General features: G+C 35.2%; 1 protein-coding gene across 1 annotated transcript in view; it reads left to right on the top strand.

Annotated features, from left to right (window-relative positions):
• The window catches only part of FAM159B (family with sequence similarity 159, member B), a 17,759-nt gene extending 1,518 nt beyond the window's left edge, over positions 1-16,241 (top strand). Inside the window, 4 exon segments of the mRNA XM_004678270.1 lie at positions 2,870-3,024; positions 4,044-4,046; positions 16,109-16,198; positions 16,201-16,241. Of these exon segments, the coding sequence (XP_004678327.1) occupies positions 2,870-3,024; positions 4,044-4,046; positions 16,109-16,198; positions 16,201-16,241 (289 nt within the window).
• The last annotated feature ends 1,835 nt before the right edge of the window (positions 16,242-18,076 follow it).

The following is an 18,076-nucleotide window of genomic DNA, read 5'->3' as shown; positions in this document are numbered from 1 at the left end:
CTTTCCCACATCAGGGGATGTGTGGGCACCCCAAAGTGCCCCCCCTCCCCCAAACTTTTTCACAAGATCGCTAGAGAAGACATTCTCACAGAGAGGCTCCCCCCCCCCCCATATTAACAAGTTCAAGTCACAAAATGGTGTGCCTTTTCTAGCATACCAGACTGGGGCAAAATGTCAGAAATTGTATTCTTGTCATTTGAGAAGTACTGCACTGGCCTATCATCTGGCCATTTGGAAAATAACAGTAACCTAGCTCTGAGTCTCCGGAGGTGTTAATAATGGTGGTAACACCTCCAACACAGACTAGCAACTCTAAGACAAACTCAGTTGGAAAATGTGTCTGGGATTCTCCGATCCCTGATAGTTCCAAAGTGGTAAGTATATAAGCCTCCCTAAGGTTAATGAGGGCACAGAGTAGCAAACAACTTGGTGGGGTCCTCATGAAACACAGACAAGGTGCAACTCAGTTCTAAGGAAATAGAAAAATTATTTCAGCTGGTGCTTTTATCTGACCATCTTACATCTTAGAATTCTGTTACTTAAAGAGCTCTGAGAATACAACGAGGGAGGTTAAAAAAAAACAAATTAGGGCTTCATTTCCCTCATATTCTTTGGTATCTGCTCCTAATTTAAAATAGTCCAACTGCAAAACAAGGTATCAGAAGCCACTAGCATTTGTTCTGAGATGCTGCGGCTGCTGCTAGGTATAGCTATAGCTGCTCCCAGGTAAGTGAAGCTGTAGTAGGGGAACTGCCACAGTCATGTGGTGGCAGCTTAAGACCCTCTCTTGGGGTTTGGAAAGCTAACTGCCATATGGTGCTGTGAAGAAAGGATAATTCTGTTTTCTGTGTCTGCTACACTTCCATTGTGTCTCTTCATATGAATCCCTAGCCTCCTAGGGTTACCTTCCTCAGGATTTAGGAGAATAATGTCTATCGCATACGGCTAAATATAAATGGGGAAGTATGTTAGGTGATTCCTGGAACTCCATCTTTATTCGGAGTTTGTATGTAAAGTTGCGCCCATATAAAACAACATTTCTATAAAGTAGAACTGTAAAATTGAAACAATTTGTCAAGATGATGAAAACCTCCTTTTACAACATAAGTCAGAATTTGTATGCTGGAAACCAAATTTCCTGGTTATTTAATTGTGCACATTTAAAGTCAACAGTATGAATGTTGGATTTAATTAAAGGAAAATTTTATTTTATTTATTTTAGTTAACTAAATAATAATTTTACTTCTAATATTTAAAAAATAATTGTATTCTTATTTCAGGAATCTTTCCAGATAACTGTCCTTCTCTCTGTTCTATATGCCAGATAATGTTAAGCAAATTATGTTCCCATGCATTTGAGTGTAGACCTAAACCTCTATGACATGTGCAGTCTACAAAATTCAGTTTTGGTGGCACAGTCAGCAAGAAGAGAGTGCAGCTAGAATGGGCAAGCTCTGTTTAAATAAATAGCTACATACTGGCTCTTACCAGATAACTGAATCTTCACTTGTAGGCAGGGAGGGGGCACTGAGTGACATCAATAAACCAGGTATAAGAATACACATAAAGCGCATGTGCATAAACAACATTTTGTAAAGTAGAACTGTGAGCCACATCTGTGGTTCAGGAGGCAATCTTTAAATTTCAGGGATGATTTGTCTCTCAAATCAAGGACAAGTGGGGTGAGGTTAGACCCTCAACTTTTAATTCTTCTATCTCCCAGAGCAATGAAAGGATAATGCACCTAGCATCACTGGTCAAATTCTCCCCTTCCTCCCTTTTGGTACCCTTTGAATTGGTCAGGGTCCTGATTTGGGCAAAACAACAGAAGCCTAAGTATAGACAAATCAAGAAGGTAATGAAAAATATCATTACTTTTTAATAGTCATGCCAATGACCATTAGTTATCTACTGTGATTACTTTTCAGTTATAACAAATGGATCAGTCACTACTCAGTTGTTACTGACTTCAATTTATGGAACTTTCAGTATAGCTAAGCATTCTATCAAACACTTTAAGTAAGTGTGCATGAAAGTCAGTAGAAGTATATGCTCTTGAGTAGCCTGAACTCTGATTGTATGTTTACAACATCTGAACATGCATATGGCTCAAGAAGGTAAAGTCCAGATGTTTTCACATTAGTGGTTCACAGTAACTCTTTTTCCAGACTCTCCTTTCTATTTACAAGTATTCAGTTCACAGATCCACGACAACTATATTATTTCTCAAATAATTATCCGCATAGGCAACGGTATCAGAAAAGAATTGTAACAAATTAGTGCAGAGCAAATAAAACCAGACATTCTGTTTATTTTTAGAGTTTCTTCCTTAATGCTAGAAGTCATTGGTGCTGTGGTCTTTCAGAAAGGAAAAACTCAAGTTGAAGTTGAACTTTACTTAAATTTTTTATTTAGTTCAAGTTCTCTTTTGCAGTTGTTGTGATTTTGTATACTAGTTAATGACATCTCACATACAGATCTCCAAAAGAAAAGTTTAACATTTCTGGCGAACATTTGTGTCACTACTCCTACAAAAGTATTTTTCTATTCATCTTAGCAAAATTGATCTTTTATTCTAAAAGATATTTTAACAGAAGATTATTTCATTGAGATTTTTGGAATTCATCCTCAGAGAATAATGTGATCTTTGCTTATAATATGAATTCACATAATATTCTATATTCATATCAACATAAATGTATAAAGAAGCTAACATAAGAATTTGATGGTAGAAATTGTTGAGCTGTATAGATTTCACTTATAAGCTGTTTATATTAAATATAACTTGGTTATGAATGACTGCAAACAAGGGATATTGACACCTTCTCTGTAGCTTATGTGATTGTCACAATGCTTTTTCTGCTTTCAGCGTTGGTGCCCTGATTGGACTGGGAATTGCTGCCCTTGTTTTACTTGCATTTGTCATCAGCGTCTGTGTCCTTTGCTATTTATTTCTATATACAAAACCTCAAAGATTAGACAATGGCCTTAAACTTCAACAACTTGAGACTTCTTCCACTCAAGGTAATTAGTACTCAGTATTTGTAACTAGTTACCTGTATTCCATTCAAAACCATAACCTGTACCTAGATAACTGATCATACTGCTAACAATCTCTAGAGATTCAGTTCATTATATGTCTTTTTAGAAAATTTATCTCAAATTAGGCCATAAGTATGAAATGCCTTAGATAAAACCAAGGAAAAGTACTAGCAGGATGCTAATGTTTTATGAAATAATAAATTGATCTAGTAAATTCACTTGTGTATATTTATATTTAAGTTATAAAGCTTTTACCCTTTTGGAATTCTTAGATTATGTTTTTGAAGGAGTTAAGGAATTCAAATAAGAGGAGGAACAAAATATCTGATAGTTATACTTTAGTGTTGCATTATTATAGATTAGTCAATGGTCAGGTTAACATTAACTTGTAAACCTTTGGGTGTGCAGAATTCAGAAGAGGCATATAAAATAACCCATAGGTGTATGAGAAATACAAAATAAGTAGGACATATTCTTTGTTACTGAATAGACTATAGATTAGTTAAGACTAGTTAAGATAGTTCTGTGTATTTCAATGCATTGTGTATGTAAAAGACATTTTTATATGGTTTGTGGGCTTTATTGTTATTTCAACTTAAAGTTCTTTACAAGTGATTATCATTATGAAATTCAATCAGAAAGATTAGTTTAAATTATTGTGTTTATTAATCTTTATTAGTATATTTAAAAACCAATATTTATGAATTCATTTTTAGATAAACATTTAGAATATATTCTTTAATAAAAATTTTGAATATATGGAAAATAGTATAAATGTCATAGGTATATGTAAATGTTCTGATATGACTCATGTGGATAACTTCTGTTTAAAAAGAAAGTGAAGCCTGTTTTTTAAAAATTCCCTTTCAATATGATCTATTTTAGCTAAATCCTAAAGCTTGTATTTATGTATTACATACTCTGTCAGTTTATCAAACATACCACCACCACCTCATGATTGCATTAGCTCTAGTTTCCTTCCTTCAGAAGTGCTCTCTTAGAGGGTAATCTGGGTCACCATGCAAAAGGAAGATCCCTTTGGAGCTCTCGCTCTCTGAAGCACTGCTTGGATATTGCACAGTCAATTTGATAGACTTTAGTTGAATTTAACCCAATGGTTCAGACCCAGTTTCTCCACAGGCAAAATGGAGCAGTGGATTAGTTATTATCAGATAATCATATTGAAAAATCAAATTCTGTCTCAATTGCCTAGATAATTCAAAGTAGCCATTTTTTTTATTTTACTGTGCATAAGAATCACCTGGGGAACTTGTTAAAAATGAAAATTTCAGAATCTATATTTTTAAAGAAATAGTTCCTTCAGTCCTTGCTTCTCAGCTGCCTCTTTCCAAATCGCAGCCAGCTGTGAAACCTAAGTTAGATCACTCTGGCCAGCCACATTGACCACTTTGCTGTGCATTCAGACTCCTGCTTCGGGGCTTTTACACATACAGTCAACAGTGTGTAGAATGCTTTTCCTTTTGATAGCACCACAGCTTAACACTTTCTTTAAAGATCACCTTACCAAGGGAGTTCTTTCCCAGTCACTCCATCTGCATTTTCAACTCATCCTCAACATTTCATACTTTTTCCTATTTTATTTTTCTCTTAAGTATTTGCCATTAATATACTATGTATTTTTACTTATCTAATATTTCTACACTGCAACTGGGAAGTTCCAGGAAACAGGAATTTTTGCCTGCTTTGTTCACTACTATATTCCCAGACCACTTAGGGATGTTTGTGGAGTGAATTGAATAGAGTCTACATCTCTATTGTAGGTGCATGTTCATTGTCTCTGTTACAGTCATCAAACACTTTATTTTGTGCTTTTGCTATACAATGCATGGAACTAAATAAAAATTGGTTGTTTTTCCTGACTCTCTCAGAGACTGCCCCAAAGTCTTATTTCATGTTGGTTCTGAGAACCCAGCAAACAGAATTCATTTAATTGTAGTTTTATTGTTGTTGGTTAAGGAGATCCATTTAATTATACTTCCTATGTAGTTAGATAAGGTTACTTTCTTGTAACGAAATGTCCATATTTTGCCTTTCAAGGAATGATAGTTATCAGGTCAGCAAATTAATCCAATACACTTTTCCTGAGTGCTTACTATCAAGGCAGGATTTTATATGATCATTGCCTTTGATTGCTTTCAAACGAGGTGATTTTGGTCCCTTGAGTTGATTTTAATCAAGTCAGATAAAGTAGAGAGCCTAGGGGGAAAAAATGCGTAAAACAAATGGTACTAGATCAGGAAGAGAACATGGTTCATTGTTAAAGTGACACATTGAACTGATAATTTAAAAAATATTGCTTTACTCATTGCTAGTAAATATGTTCGCTACATTGCAATAATTCTGTCACTTAGAAACAGATTCCAGTCTTCAGCACTGAGAAAACAGGACCCTATTCTGTTGAAAGACTATCTTAAAGATTAAGGACATAGTAAAATATTTGCATAATAATTGAACAAGGTAACATTAAGGCAGAAGATTGGTTTTCCTAGTTACTACTCCTTTCTTTCAAAACTATTTGCCTTACGAGTCACTCTCCCATTAGTTTAGATTACTTTTTATTGTTGAAACTTGTTCATTTGTATAGTCTAAGGGAGCTAGTTACTAAAACTAACTCAGGACACTGTACCTCTTTTTCCACTATAAATGACAATAGTCTATGTTTCAAATAGCCTAATTTTAAACCATTTTTGCCAGGATTTTTTCTTTTATGTATCTTATTCTATTGTGCTCTTCTTCTTAAGTGTATACAATGGCAGGCTTTAGACATTTTAAATTGATCCTGAAAATGCAGGTCTCTAGTAGTGCCAGGAGAGTTTAATTGGGCTACCTCCAGGGCTCACTTTGTACTGAGGTCCTATTACTAAGCAATTGATTGGCCTTACATTGTGTCTATAATCATTTTTCTCCTTTTTAGCTTGTGTGTTTTAAGTAATGAATGTTTCAAATGCCAGTGCTTAAAAGAACACCATCGCTTGTAAATTGTACAGTATTTACCTACCCTTCTAAGCAGATGGTGTTGTGAGAGATATCTCTCTGAGGTGAGGACTCAGTTAGTAAGATGTGAAAGAATGAAAGGCTACCAGAGGAACAACAACATGGGTGACTGTCTTAGAGCCCTGCTTCTCAAACTTTTCCATTAGAAAATCCTTAAAGACAAGTAAGAAAGGAACACGTTCCTGAAATCTAAGTGTTAGAGTGGAAAGGTTTGCTTTAAGCTTTGTAAGTTTTAAATTATTTTTCACTTTACTTTTAAAATATATGGGAATTTGGCTATATAATGTAACAATTTATTATACTTTTATCACCTTCTTCCTATATCTGAGTACAACTGGTGCTCCAGGAAGATGACAAAATAGCCATTGACACTCTGGGCTTTGAGGTCCAGGAGAGGAGTTCTTACCAGCAGAATTTTTTATGAAAATCAGCTGGGGAGCTGTTGGCAGAGCTGCTTGCAAAAAATAAGAAAATAGAGTTGTATAGACAACATTGAGTCTGTTTGGTGGTCTCTTCTTTTTTAAGGACGGTATGTATGAATGAAAAGGGGTGAGCAGAACAGCAGTAAAGCATATTTGCCTAGGAGAACAACATAAACTATGTGTAGAATACTGAGAAAGGAAGCAAATCTGAAGATCATAAATTGCCTTTTTCTGTCTTTGAACAAAATAGGACTTCCACTGGCTCAGAATGGTTTGCTGTATTTCTTCTTAGGGACCCACTGCACTTCACTCACTAGAAGAAAACCTTTCTTTCAATTCACTTCCATGTTAGGGAAGTTAGAAAATAAAGAGAAACAAACAAATAATGTCACCCATTTTCATACCTCAAAGGGATAATTTATTAATATGATATCTTTCACGGATTTATTTCTATTATCTATCTATCATCTATCTATTTTGCTATCTATCTATCACCTATCTATCACCTAATCTGTCACCTATCTGTAAAAAGATGGGGAGAGGGTGAGTCTTAATACTTTTTTCACTGAACAATATTAGCATCTTTCTTTGCCAAATACATTTGCCATCACTTTTGTTGCTGTTGTTGTTAAAGATTTATTTATTTGTGCATAAATAAATCTACCCTGTTCTGGGTACAGGCCAGAAGCTCAGGGGCAGCGAGAGTCTTCACCAGAGACAGAGTGGGGAGCAGAACAGGCAGATCAATGAAGTACATTGCTGAGGGGAGCAGCAGGTGGGTCAGGAGAGGTCTGCCTCACCATGTGGTCACCTCCGGGGCAGGTGGGGATCGAACTCTTGAGGAAGTGGCTTTAGCTTCTCGGGGCAGGTGGGGATGGAACTCTTGAGGAAGTAGCTTTAGCTTCTTAGTGCTGTACTTTAACCCGCTGTGCCACCAGGGAGGGCCATGCCATCACTTTTAATGGTCCAACTTTTTGTCTTAGTGACCTGTAATGCCTTTTTTATTTTATTTTTTATCATTTCACACTTCTAGAAAGTTGCAAGAGAAGTATATAGAAGATAGTATATATTTTTCCACATTTCCTAATTTGCTAATATTTTGCCTCATTTTCTTTCCATTTATATACAATAATACACCTATTATTTGAAAATAATTTATGGATATTATGCCTTTTACCATAATATTGTAGTATATATTTCCTAGGACAGGATTTTTTCCTTACATAAGTATAGTACATTTGTCATTGTCACAAAATATAGTAATTTTATCTAATCAGCAGTTCATAGTTAAATTTTGCCAGTATCTTTTTTTTCTCTCTTTTCAATAGTTTATTTTTCCATTATTTTGGGCATTTTTCCATCTCAGTTGTAATCCCCTTGGGCTTCCCATCACCAAATCACCCTTGTGCCATCACCAAAGTCCAGTGTATTTCCATCTCACCAGTATCTTTAGTAGCTATTTTATCTAGGATCTAGTCCAGAACTACAACCTACAATAGGTTCTGTTTCTTCGGTCTTCTTTAATTCTCAGCCTTCCTTTTCTATGGGCTTTACAGTTTTGAAAAGTAAAAGCTAGTTATTTTGTATAATGGAGTTTATTGAAGTTTTTCTGATTATATATTTTGACAGAAATAGTTATATTCTCAGGGCATAATACCAGGGGGTATATAATATTGATTCATTCTATTATTGATGAAGTTATCTTCGACTCTTCAGTTAAGGTTGTTTTTACTGTATTCATCATTGTAGAGTCATAACACTAAAAAATATCCTGTTCCTCCTCAAACCTCCACCCATTCCAATGATGGTTCCTGGCATTTTTTCCACTCAAAATTTCAAAAAAAATCAGAATTATTATTTTTATACTTGTAAAATGTTGATTTCCTATCCTCATCATTCCTAATACTTATGAGTTGTTATCTATTATGAGGAAGCATGTTCCCTTCTTCCATATTTATGTAGGTATTAGGTTTCACAAATTAATATTTATATGGACTCAGAGTCCTTATTTTAAAACATTCTACTACACTAGAGCCCTAGCTATAATATTAGTTCACTCTGTGGATGAGATCTTATTGTGAATATCATAATATGAATTCAATAATACATTTGTATTGGGTAATCTGTTCTGAGCAAATCTGAATATCATGGCATATAACTAAGCTTATATAAGGCTGTAATTTATACAACAAAATCAACCACAAAACACTGAGGGAATTTCATTTATTGTCATTAAAAAGATGAAATTAAAAACAATTCAAATTGGAAAAGGTCATTTTAAAACCAGAGCTTGCTAATGGGGTGGGTGGGAAAAACTACACTCTAATATCTAATCATTAATTTTGACACCATGATTGTGCTTTTAAAAAATAATTTCTTGCCCCAATTTAATTGAAAATTCCTTTTAATATGCTAAGACCCATGGTTACAGCTTGTACAGTATTTTTATGCAACTCAGCAACAATCATTTTGTCTGAAAGGATAAACAAAAACTAAAATAACAAAGAATTTCTATATTAAACAAAGAACCTAGGCAAAGGTAATTAAATGATTAAGTACCACTAATTGGCTCATATGATATTATTCAGATTCCTCACCCAAAAATGTTCCCCACACATGGCATCATTGGCAATAATCATAATGTAAATATTAAATCACAAAGTGATTTACATGTTAATGTGAAAGATGCAAAAGTAAAATGATTTGATCATATAGTAGACAAATCATAAAGCAGGGGTCTATTGTACTACCTGTTAGCTTTAACAGATCTGACCTGTTGATTTAAGTTCTATCTTGTATCCTTTAGAAACATGTACATCATTTTTTAAAGCACTTTCCTGCTTTCTGTCACAAGCTGTTCCAGGGTGTCTTATACTTCCTCTGTTCCAGCCCTAGAATCTGCCATTTTGCCAGAAGCTGGCTCTTTTCAGCTGGGAATGGTGTTTAAAAGCCAAATTATAGGCATGCAAAGTTTTATTATTGTTTATGAAGTAGCTCCCATTTTTTTCTCTTACTCATGTATTGAATATTTGTTTAAGTATTTTCCTAGTGTAAATCCTAAGTGGAATTTGTTATCAAGGCATAAGCATGTATCAAAGTCTTTGACAAAGTCTTTGTCAACTTCATGGGTATTATTATTTCAAAAGATATGTATTTTGCTGATTTCACTGAGAAAAAATAAGATTTATTTTAATTCATCTTATTTGGAGTGACAGTAAGCATTTTCATACTTGTCATGATTTATTTTGTGGTAAATTGCTTATTTTTATCTTACATACATTTTTCTATTGGTGTTTTCATTGCTTTATAATAACGGCCATGTAATAACTAAACTCTTTTTGCATATATTACAAAATGTTTTCCATAATTATTATCTTTTAATTTTGTTTGGAGTGATTTTTCACTGTAGAAGTTTCTCCCTTTACTCTTCAAAAGTTTTTGCCTTGGGCCCTCCCTGGTGGCGCAGCGGGTTAAAGCACTGCACTGAGAAGCTAAAGCTACTTCCGCATGAGTTCGAATCCCGCCTGCCCCAGAGGAGACCACATGGCGTGGCAGACCTCTCCTGACCCGCCCGCTGCTCCCCTCAGCAGTGTACTTCGTTGATCTGCCTGTTCTGCTCCCCACTCTGTCTCTGGTCTCTCACTGCCCCTGAGTCTCTGGCCTGTACTCCAGTTCTGTATGTACAAATAAATAAATCTTAAAAAAAAAACATTTAAAATAAAAAAAAAGTTTTTGCCTTGCTATAAGATGTAAACACATTTATCTGTTTTCTCTTGATACATTTATTAATTTTTTTGGCACTGAAATCTTTAATAGCCTTGGAGCTTTAATTTTGGAATAAAAGGTGAGGTAGGTATCTGCCTTTGTTTTTATTTTCTCAATAATGATTTAATTGCCCAAATATATATCCAATAGTTCATCTTTCCTTGCCAATTTAAAATGCCACGTTTGCCATAAACTAAATTCTTATGTATAAGGGGATCTGTTTTTAGATATTTAGGCTGTCAAGTTGTTTTTTACTACCATACTAACAGTTTTTCAGAAAAACTTTAAGAACTATTGAGATATTAGTTTAAGATGGAGCAATTGAACTCAATGGAAGAAAAAGCCACTTATGTCTCCTACAGAGGCCTTTCTACTTAATGAGCCTGGAATTTTCTTGAACTGTTTTTATTTTTGGAATGTAGAAATCAAATTGCTCAGTAAAGCTACTGCTACTTTTAGTGACTGTGAGTTCTCCTGGGTGTACAAGGTTAGGCAACTATAGTTTGTGCTGTATAAGCACCATAAAACCTTTTCCTTTGTGAGCTATGTTAGTGGTCAATAATTGTAAGAAGTTAACTATGTAGACAAGGGGGTGCTTGTGGAAAAAATAGGGTAAGAAAAACATTTCTGAATAGAACTTTTGTTATTGGTGGATGAACAAAGGAAAACGACAAGTCTGAGATTCTAATTCCACAGCGAACTTTTAACTCTATTTACTAAAATATTTCTGTACTCTTGAGGGGACAGTGGGCATTGAAGAAAGGAGAGATCAATAGATCGGTAGGTCATTAGGCAAGTTTTGCCCTTACATGAGGTCCAGTCCTGTGCATCACACCAAACTAGAAGGGAAAATACTCTTACAAAGAACATCATTAGGGTGGACATCTCAAGTTGCATGCTTCCATCAAAAGGAACTTCTATATGAGTGGGACATACAGATCTTCTATGAAATAATAAAGTGAACCATCTCACCAATATTCTTTTGACATTTTAAAATAGCATGGAAGAGCAGAATGTATTGAAGAGCTATTAATAAATGAATCCGAGGGAAGGTTCTGAAAGTGAAAGTAAAATTTAAGATAACAGAAAAAAATATATTGGCCTATTTTGTGAGATGGAAAGGTTTTCTTTGATCAGTTTGATTTAAATGATCAATTTGACTAAAAAAAATTTTTTTTGATAATAAGGCCCAAACCTTAAATGCCAGTCTGAGGTAGAGAATTAAAGGAAGACTTACATATGATGACTACATCACAAAACAGAATGAAAAGGGAAAGCAAGCAGTAAAAAAGAGTAACTCATGTCAACTCAGGAAAAAAAGTGACATTGAATCTTGGCAATCTGTACTCAGGTAAAGAAAAGGAGGACTTAAATAAGAAAAACTATTTGTGAAAGAAATCCCTTGGAAGCTCAATAGTATTACAAACATCTTAAAGCTGAAACCATCATGTAACATTGTCACAAAAATGAAGCAGTTGTTTTACTCCTACTTTTATGGTTAAGAAATTTGTTTCTATTTATTAAAGGAAAACAAGAAAAAGGGAGACTTTTCCATCATTCACTTTTAAAATCATTTCTGTTAAGTCAATCATTAAGATGAGCTTAAAAGACAAAAAAAAAAAAAATCATTCCAAAGATGCCGTTGATGACACTGTTTTCACTACAGCCCTACTCATTGCTATTGTTTTTCCCTATGTCCAAGTACTCAGACCTATCAGAGATAAACACTGAAAGCATTTTTCAATTTTTATATGCTGCAGGAAGAAAATAAACACTAGGCATGTTAATTTGCAAATCAAAGCTCCTGCTTCAAGTGATGTTAGTGGTGTTTGTAACAAATCTTGTTTGTGTAGCAAAATGGTTTTGGCAAGAATTTGCCCTGCCTTAAGAAGCCAATCTAAGAAATAATCTTTGTATTTTCACTGGTTAAAAGGATCCAGTATCCAACTAATTAGCGAGTAAGGGCTGGAGAGTTCTTTACATGTCATAGGAGAAGGAAAATAATGTCACACTAGAAACTAGTGTTGTAAGCCTTTGAATCTCAGGGGGCAGCAGGTTAGAGAAATTCAGTTGTTTTCAGAGTAATATATAACAGAAATTAGAGCAGTCAGGAAGGAGATGACTTAGAGAGAATCCCAAAATTACTAGGTTAGAAAATACCTTATGGAGTTTATTTCACATAAAAAAGTCATAAACATAAACTGTATGTGACAAGTCCTAAAGAAAAATCTTGAAAGTTTGATACAAATTTAAGTAAGCAAAAACTTAGAAAATATGAAGGACTTTTATTAACCAAACTTACTGTTAAAAAGTGTTATGACTTTCAACAATTCCAATAAAATACTAAAATTTTAGGTAGTTAAATAATGCTTTTATGACACAAATGTTATCCATATTATGAAAACAAATTACAAATTATATCCTTATCACTGACCTTTACCTATACTGAAGAGTATAGACAATGCTACACAAATTCAAAATAAACCTTCATTATAATTTGGTTTTCAAATGTTGTATGAGGAGAAACAGTATCAAAGCCCTTTACAAAGCAAATATTCCACTATTTTAAAAAAATGAATCTTTTAAACAAGTCTACTTTGTAAGTAACGGTCAAGAACTTAACAGTTCATCAAATTTTCATGCCAGCTATCCCTATTACACTTATTTTATTTTTGAAATTTTGCTTTCTTCCTTCAGGTGTATTCCCTGTAAAATTTCCACCACCAATTCACCTGTGAGCCATCACCATAATCCCTTGTGCTCTTCTCTCCCATTTTGGTTCCTCTTCTTACCCCTGCCTGCCTTGCAGAATGTCTCTGATTTATGGTTGCCTGCTATTTTAAAAAAAAAATTGCTATAAATGTCATATATGTATTTTCCTGATCTCTTATTTGGTTCCCTATATTCCTTCTTTTTTTCTTTTAAATTTATTTATTTATGCATACAGAACTGGGGAACAGGCCAGAGGTATAGGGGTGGTGAGAGGATTCACCAGAGACAAAGTGGGGAGCAGAACAGTCAGCTCAACAAAGTACACTATGAGGGGAGCAGCGGGCAGGTCGGAGAGGTCTGCCACGCCATGTGGGTCACATCCGGGGCTGTGGACGGAACTCCCACTGAAGGAGCTATGGCTAGTTTACAGTGCCATGCTTTAATCTGTTACTCTATATTCCTTCTATAAGTGAAACCATCCAGTATTCTTCTTTTTCCTTCTGGCTATTTCACTGAGCATAAACTTTTCTAGCTCCATACATATTGTTGTGAATGGCATGAGTTTATCTTTTTGGGATTGCTGAATGGTATTCCATTGTGTATGTACCACATCTTCTTCATACAGTCATTTGTTTTTGGGCACTTGGGCTGTTTCCAAGTCTTACCTATTGTAAATAGTGCTGCAGTAAACATAAGGCTGCAGGTTTCTTTTTAAATCAATCTTTTTGTGTTCTTTGAGTAGATTCATAGGAGTGGACTTGTTATGTCATGTGGTAGCTCCATCGCTAATATTTTGAGGACTCTCCACATGCCGTTCCATAGTGGTTGGACCAGTTTGCAGGACCAGTTGCAGTGCAGCACCAGTTACATTGCGGGAGAATTCTCCACATCCTCGCCAACATTTTTGTGTCCTGTTTTTTTGTTTTAATATGGGCCATTCATTCATGGCATACGGTGCTTCTTTACTGTGGTTTTGATTTGCATTTCCCTGATTTTAAGTGATTGAATATTTTTTCATATGTTGGCCATTTGCATTTCTTCTTTGAAGAAGAGTCCTTTAGCTCTTCTGCCCATTTTCTGACTGGATTGTTTGCTTTGATTTTGTTGAGTTGTGTGAGTTCTTTGTGGGTCTTTGTGATCAGTCCCTTATCCCTTGCATGGAATGCAAAAAATTTCTCCCAATCAGGAGGGTCTTTATTTGCTTTGGTTAATGTCTCTTTTGCTGTACAGATGATTTTAGTTTGATGTAATCCCAACTGTTCATCTTTTCCGCACTTTCTTTGCTTTGGGGGATGTGTCTTTAAAGATGTTACTGAGATATATGTCATGCAGTGCTCTGCCTATATTTTTTTCTATATATTTTATGGTATTCAGTACTAATGTCCAATCCTCTTAATGACATTGAGTTGGCTTTTGTGTATGGTGTGAGATTGTAGTCTAGCTTCATTCTTTTGCCTATTATATATTTATTTTAAACAGCTTTCTTGCTAGGCTAAAAAATATTATGCCAACACTTTAATTTTAAAAAACCAAGTTGTATAGTTGAAAGACTGTTAATAGATATTTAGAAGGTCAACATTAAACAATTTATTTTACCATTAAAAGTTTATAAGAAAATTAATGAGATAAATCCATCTAATATAATACTATAGGCCTTACACTTTTAAATTTATGATATTTTTATATCCACCCAGAGAACAATACCATGCTTATTTCACTTCTATGGGTAGAGCTGGGAGCTACAGTGAGACATAATCTGTCAAAACTTTTAGATAAAACTGTCCTTTGAAGGTTGATAAGAAATCAACCCATAACTTTTAGCCCTAGAAAGTTGTCCATAAAATTATTTATAAATGGGGAAAACCAGACAGGACTAACATAAGTCAAGATGAGGCCTTGACTTATCTAAAGAAAAAAGAAATTGAAAAGTCCAATCAAGAAGACTTTTTTTTTTTATTAAAGATTTATTTATTTATTCATACAGAACTGGGGTACAGGCCAGAGGCTCAGGGGCGGTGAGAGGCTTCACCAGGGACAGAGTGGGGAGCAGAACAGGCAGAATGACGAAGTACACTGCTGAGGGAAGCAGCGGGCGGGCCAGGAGAGGTCTGGCTCGCCATGTGGACTCCTCCGGGGCAGGCGGCAGGCGGGAATCGAACTCATGCGGAAGTGGCTTCAGATTCTCAGTGCTGCGCTTTAACCCGCTGCGCCACCAGGGAGGGCCCTGAGGGCCCTCAGGGCCCTCAATCAAGAAGACTTTTGATGGTGTACAGAGAAAGCAGTATTTCTAGTAGTGGAGGACCTTGGCCAATGAGTTTGTCTTCCTTGCAGTGATTTTCTAAGCATGAATGAAAAGTTATTCCCACAAAGGAGGCCGGACAAAGAGCACAGGTAGAATGTATAGAAAAAGAAAGGGGAGAAGAAGGGGCAGGAGAAACTGTCAGTGTTTCTGTACCTCTCAAGCCAAATGCAAGGAAGTGGGGCAGCTGAGTCAGGGAAGGGGAGCAGGATCAGTCCTGCTAACCAAGAAGTTCAGATTTTATCCTCAAGGACTTTAAGCAAAGAGAAGCTGGTATTAAGTGTTATGAGATGTACTAAATAAATATTATTGTATTACTGGCATCCTTTCACTTAACATTGTATCCTGAGCACTTGCAAAAAATAAAAAATTCTGTTAAAATTGCATTACAGGGCCCTCCCTGGTGGCGCAGTGGGTTAAAGCGCAGCACTAGGAAGCTTAAGCCACTTCCACATGAGTTCGATCCCCGCCTGCCCCAGAGGTGATCCACAAGGTGCGGCAGACCTCTCCTGACCCACCTGCTGCTCCCCTCAGCAGTGTACTTCGTAGATCTGCCTGCTCTGCTCCCTGCTCTGTCTCTGGGGAATCCTCTCACCCTCCACATCTCTGGCCTGTACCCCAGTTCTGTATGAATAAATAAAATCTTAAAAATAAATAAATAAAAAGTAAAATTACATTTCAAAGTAGGACACCAGAAAAACCTACCAATTTACACTACCATCATGCCATATGCTAAAGAAAGAGTACTTATCATCTGTGTGTAATTGAGACTTGAAAACTAGAATGCTATCTCGTGAATTTATAATTCCTTCTCACATTTCTAATTATTTCTTTTTGTTTTGTGTATTTGCAGGCAACTCAAATAGAAAAATCAAAGCTTCAAATTCAAATGTAGCATCAAATTCAACAAATGAAACATCCTATGAAGCTGATGATATAATTCAAGAAAAACAATGGACACAGCACAAGTCAACATTGCTTATTAACTAAAAATCCCATTTTGTGAAAGTTCACTAGAGAGATGGAACAGTACAAACACTGAATTTCAAATAGAGCATGTAGACACTTTCCAAAAATTTGCCATTTATAAAGCAAGACAGCCACATTTTTGATCCTTCAACTAATTTATTAAATACCCACTAAGGTTTATGGTAAATTTTCATGTACATCAGTTAACTTTTATTTGGTAAATATTTTATTTTACATGAAATTATGGTAATATTTCAGGAGACATTAAAGAATTTGTAAGAGATAAGCAAACTTATCCAAGTGAGAAACAATGTGAAGTTCATGTAACATACCAGCATTTCACAATTTTTGATAGAGGCAGTTACGTTTATAACAGATGGTATAGGGCAGGCAAATTTTGGGGTATAGAAGTGGTATAGTGTTAAGTCTTAGAAATTACCATGCCTTCTAAAGAAGACTAAGTATGGAAACTAAACATTGACTTTAGAAGCTAACATTAAATAGCAAAATATATCGCAATGTATAATCTGTCTAGTAAATATTTTTTGCTTATACTGGGACAATTGTAATAAAGTTCTTTCACTTATAGAGTTCCTAAGAAATTTCCATAATGAGAGTTACAAAACATGTTTTCTGGTCCTACCTAAGGCTATGGCAGTAATAAAACATATAACAAGTATGATTTCTATTATAAGGACACAGGCTTTTTATAATGTAATACAGTAGGAAAAATGTGTTTATCTTAAACTGAATACATGTATTATGTAAAATTTCAGTAGTTGGAAGCCTAGTATTTTAAAATGTGCTGAAATACAGATTTTCTTGTATATGAAAAAAAGGGGGGATGCTCTTTTGCTCTTACACTAGAAAGGTGAGGTTTAGAAACTTTTTATCATTAGATTGTCAAAATTTCTAACAAGAACTGCATACATTTTCTTGAATAGCATGTGCACTAGATATTTCTATGATGATAGATATGTTCTCGCTCTATCTGCATTGTCTGGTATGGTAGCTGCTAGCCACACATGGTTACTAGGAACTTGAAATGTGGCTAATGCAACTGAAGATATATTTAATTAACTTAAACTTACAGTCTCATATAGCTATATTGACAGGTGTTGTTCCAGATGTCACTGCAATGTCCTGCTACTGTGTAACAGATTTCACATTAAAAAAACCATGGACAATTTTGCCCATGTTTCAATATTAAAATTGCTTAGAATATGGGTGAAGTTTTAAAGTTAAAACATGTTTGCTATAAAAGTACATTTTGTATGGTCACAGAAGCAAAGCATTTTCACGTATTTTTGTGAAAACACATAAAAAATCTGTGTGTGCTTCTTGATCTTTTATCCAACTTTGATTTAAAAAAAGTCCTAGGAAACAGGCTATCGCAATACACCGATGTTAGTAATTATTTACTAGATCCAGGTGAAGCAAGTTTAGTTAAGGCACTAGTAAAGTTCTACTTTGTTTCTCAAGACTACAGGCAGATTCTACAAATAACACAAGAAGTAGAACATTTAGAGACTCACAGTCAGTAGATGGTTCCTCCAGATTTGTGTGGGGCTGGGCATGGCTGGATGTACCTGGTCATCCAATTCTCTGCAACTCTTCGTGTATTTTTAGGAGAGCTGGGAGTAGATAAATGAGGTCAGAAGACTGTGGACTTTGCAAGAAGGATTATTAAACCCTGCAATAAGAAAACTTACCAGCTACACAGGGAAAAGGGAAGCACTACTGTTAGCTCTAGTCTTCAAAGCTCTTCTGCTAAATTAGGTTATCTAATGGAGAGCCACAGGGTTTAGCCACTAGACAAACTGGTATTGACTCTAACTTTAAAACAGTGTGC

This window comes from Condylura cristata, unplaced genomic scaffold, assembly GCF_000260355.1.
Source record: "Condylura cristata isolate star-nosed mole 26May11 unplaced genomic scaffold, ConCri1.0 scaffold00007, whole genome shotgun sequence".
Classification (NCBI taxonomy): domain Eukaryota; kingdom Metazoa; phylum Chordata; class Mammalia; order Eulipotyphla; family Talpidae; genus Condylura; species Condylura cristata.
This window is presented reverse-complemented; position numbering and strand designations above follow the sequence as displayed.